A 4,527-nucleotide genomic window follows, 5' to 3' on the forward strand; every position below is an offset into this window, starting at 1 on the left:
TGAGGTATGAAGATCCCTCCCCTCCATATCGTCTGTCAAACTGTTCTCAGTGGTCAAATTCCGTGGTTTAGGCTCTGTCCCATTGTGACATGAGTCTGGGCTAAGGTTTACATGGGCCTTGTGATTTGCTGCACCCCACTCCTTTCTTCTAACATAAACCATAAGGGTTGAAGAAGGCTTAAACCCGTTAGTAATTGGGCTTTTGGTTATCAAGCCCAAAGTCTGGTCCGAAATTCCTCCCTCCAAGGCTGCAAAGTCCCTTTGATAAGAGCACGTGAGGTTTGAACCATGTTTGACCACTAGAGAGGTCTCGAGGCTAATAACTGAAGGTTCATCCTTTAGTGCCCAAAGGTTATTAGTTTTTTCAAAAGCAGGTTGGACTTTATCTTCAACGTCTACTTCCAAAAAAGGCTTCCGTTGCTGGTTAGGACAGAAAGTCCTAGGATCTGCCATGCCACCACCATGCATGTCCAAACAAAGTGGACCGTTGCATCCTTTCTGGCCCACGTCTGGAGGTGTCAGGCCGCCAGGAGCTGACAAAGGCACGTGACAGCGTTGGGGTGACACCTCAGCTCGTGTCGTGGTCTCGATGCCCCTGCACCCAGGGTAGGATCCCGTGGTCCGTCGTCTCCGGCGGCGCTCCGCCATACCCGATGATGACCAGGTAGAGGAGCCACCGATAGGGCTGCCGGAGAGGCGACCAAGAGAAAAGTCATGTGACACGTGGGTGTTTGGCTCCACGTCAGAATCTGCTATGGCCGTGGAGAACGGTGATGGCGGGAACCGCTCCTCCACCTCCTCCCGCGATCTTCTTCCCCACCCAGACCCCAGCTCCTCGCGCAAATCCAGAAGGTATTGAACTCCGTCCACCATGACCGACACCTTGCGCGCTATGAGCGGTTTCTCCGCTGTGCGAACTAGAACCCGTGCGATATCTACCCGCAACCTGTCCTCCGTCACCCCGTCGAGCTCAACAAGTTCACCACAAACCGAAACGATGCTTGCAAATGTCTCTGCGTCCCAAGCAAGTAAGGGCAATCCCCAGATATGAAGCCATGTTAGATGATAAGAAGGCATCATTGCCAGCGTCCATCTCTGTAGAGGGGAGAAAGGAGTCCCTCCATGCAGGTGTTCCTTGTGGTTGAAATCATTAGCTGTTTCCTCATCCAGGTCGTAGAGAATGACCATATCGTCGCCCCAATACGCCACTTTCACCTCCAGCCCAAACACCCCCCGAACCTCCTCATCCACCCTGTCAAACATACCTTTGTTTTTTAAACGCCCCACCCAAGCATTGTCGAGCCACTTGGTTTTCTCTTTTGTCATCTGGATGTTTATGTTCTCTGCGTTGACCTCTCTTACCACGATCCCAGACATGGGGTCTTGTATTTCCCTCCATTCCTGATTTCGATATTTCACCGCTTCCACATATGATTTGAGCTTCGTGGGCATAGGGACTTGGTGTGTCGTCTGTTTAGGCGCGGCAGGCTCCATGGTTTTGGTAGCTGTTCTACTGTTCATACCTACTGGTGACTCAGCTACCTTGTTCCCTCCCCTTTGGAACTTGGGCTTGTTGACAAACAACTTCATCCTCTGTATATAGATATTATTATCGAGCCTTCTCTCCAACCTATCTCTGTCCTCTACCCCTTTGAAACGCACAAAGCCATAACTATGACCTTGTTTGTTCCTCTTCTGCGGTATGAAGACCTCCCACACCTTTCCCAATCCTGGAATATCTTCCAGAGGTCTCTTTCACGGACCTCATCAAGGAAATGGGAAAAGTAGAAGGAGGTGATATCTGGCCTGTCCCTCCACGTTGATGATGGATTCTTTCCTCTAACAGTGACCTGGTATAAGGCATTCGTCTCATGTATACCCTTTCCGAGAACTGGAACGGTCCTCGAAGGAGCCTTTCTCCTGCCCTTCACTTGAGTCCATTCTCCCTCTTGAAGGCTAACGCGAGTGCGTCGTTGGTCGTCGTCCTCTGTTGGGTTACTTTTGTCAACATACGTACTTCTTCGTCTTCCTAGCTCACTCCGGCTGCAATCTTTGGTATCTCTCACACCGCGATGATCACGTACCCAAGGGCGTCCTCTTTCCCTCCCTTTCTCTTTCCGCCTCTCTCTCTCTCAATCTGTCTCTCTCTCTCTCTATCCCTCATTCTCTGTTTTTGGTGAAATTCACCCATATAGAATGTATGTACAAGGGATAATTATCCTGATTTTTTTTATTTTTTTACAAAAATTACACTTAGCTCCCTGATTGTATTGTGTTCTTAGCATTATGTTCAATTAATACGTGTTTTTTTTTTAAAAAAAAAATCCCAAAATTTCAATCATCATGCCACAAAAAAATAAGGACTGATGAATAACCGAGTTTCTTTATGCCAAGTTCCAATGAAGGACACAAGTCCTAAAAGTTATAACATTTTTCTTTCTGAACTTAACCATAAATTGTAAAATCAATACAAACCCTGGATTTCAATTCTGAGTCAGCGTAAATTGCCAAACAAATAAAAAATACCTAAAAATTCCGAACCGTGACAAAAAAATTCCAGAAATCGTAAATTTTTCCAATTTATTGGTGTTTTTTTTTATCATATTATTGATAAAGTAGTAAGAAATCAACTTTACTTTACTTTACTAATGATTCTGCATTGAGAAATTTATTAATGATTATTCTCCATTAAGAAACATAACTGATCCGTACCGATCATTCACGTGTGATTTTTTCTTTCCAATCAATTTTTTTTTCATTCCCGACTTGTTGATATTTATAGGTGTATTCAGAATGTACTAATTCTCAAGTTAATTTTTTTTATTGGAGTATAGGCACTCTTTTCTTTTTACTATTTTTAATAGTGTTTCTGTCTATGACCTGTCACGTTGCATCATTTCAAATGTGTAAAAATATTGTGCAACAATCGATAATTTTGTCCAAAAACGAATTTTGCGGAAACTCTATTCTCTGAGTTTTTTTTTGTGCAACATTCCGTGAGTATAATTTTAGAAGCCACTGGAAATTGGAAAATAAGGCCAGCAAAACATATAATAATTATATTTTGAAAAAATAATCATATCATATAATATTTCCTAAAAAAAGAAAATTAACACCACAGACAATCACCTCACTGTGACGGTCTCAGACACACTATATGCTAAACAACACTAACATATCATATAGAATTGAACCAATTCACATAGGAAACACCCACATAGCAGCAACCACTCCCATAGCCATCATCAAAATCCCCCCATTCAAAGCAGTGGCACTGCTAGTAGGAGCAACAGCAGGACCTTCAAACTCAGCAAAAGCAGAAGAAGGTGAAGGTGATGGTGAAGGTGCAATGCCAGTGAACCTTCCTCCCCTTGGAGTCAAAACCACCACAACAAGCTTCTGACCCTTCTCACAGTGACCCTTTGCACCACTGATGAAGTAGAATGGCCCCGGATGCTCAAGCTTTACCTTTGTGGTCCCATCATTGTACTCCTTTATGGGGTTTGAGATACTGCAATTGCCATAGTCCTCTCTGCTCACTTGCAATACTGAGTCTTTTCCACCATCATATTTCCAAACTGGAGACAAAAATTGATGGAAAGTGTCATTTGATTAGGATTTTTCCACATTACAAAACTTAGATGCAAATGCAATATTATCAATAGTGGTCTAATCAAAATCCACATGTCATTCCTATAATGAAATATTGAAAGGTAAAATTAATCTTATTCCTGCATTTCAAAAAAGAAGATTTTGGCTCTCAATTGGATAAAAAAAACTAGCATTTTCATAATACAAGACTTAGGCCAATTTTGTCAAAAACTACAGGACCCATTTGTCACAGCTTTTTTCATTAAAAAATAACTTTCTTAGAAGAAAAAAAAAATCACTTGTTTAAGTTTCTCATGTGTTTATTTCCAATTTTCAGAGAGAGAAAAAAAAAGTTTAAAATTTGATTAAAATTAAAATTTATTTTGAATAACTTCCTTCTAAAATCAGTTCCTTTTGTTAAGGAAATGATTTTTATATAACTAGACATTAAATAGCTGTTACTCTTTTTAAAATCTTTTAAAAATAATTACTGAATTATTCAACATCAAAAATCATTTTTTTAAAATCTGTAAAAATCATTATTTTTAAAATCTGTAACAAACAGTCTCTTAACACACATTTTAATTTTAATTGAGAATTTTGTGCTTAAACGTCAAAATAAAAAATTTCATCAAGATTTTTAAAAAAGATTAAAGTTTGGGAAACAAAGTTGCCATACCAAGATAGTCACCAACTTGGAAACGAGACTTCTCTGCCCATTGGTTGAGTGAATCTGATTCAGAGGCTGGAACCCTCCATGCATCAGTTTTGCCTCCAACCAACATTTCCTTAGCCATAGAGAAACCAAAGAGAAGAAAAAGGATCAAAAGAGAAGCTGAGGTAGTAGTACTAGTTTTTGAATAACCAGCCATAATTTCTTATTACTATTTCTCCTTTGTATCTCAGAGTTAGAGAGAAAGAGAGGAAGAGAATAAG

General features: G+C 40.7%; 1 protein-coding gene across 1 annotated transcript; it reads right to left on the reverse strand.

Annotated features, from left to right (window-relative positions):
* Window positions 1–3,133: 3,133 nt before the first annotated feature.
* Window positions 3,134–4,527, reverse strand: LOC100527857 (uncharacterized). The gene is given in 2 exon segments (NM_001251600.1): window positions 3,134–3,578; window positions 4,271–4,527. Coding segments are annotated over 2 exon segments (573 nt in total). The 5' UTR covers window positions 4,464–4,527; the 3' UTR covers window positions 3,134–3,198.

This window comes from Glycine max, chromosome 14 (genome assembly GCF_000004515.6).
Source record: "Glycine max cultivar Williams 82 chromosome 14, Glycine_max_v4.0, whole genome shotgun sequence".
NCBI classification, from domain to species: domain Eukaryota; kingdom Viridiplantae; phylum Streptophyta; class Magnoliopsida; order Fabales; family Fabaceae; genus Glycine; species Glycine max.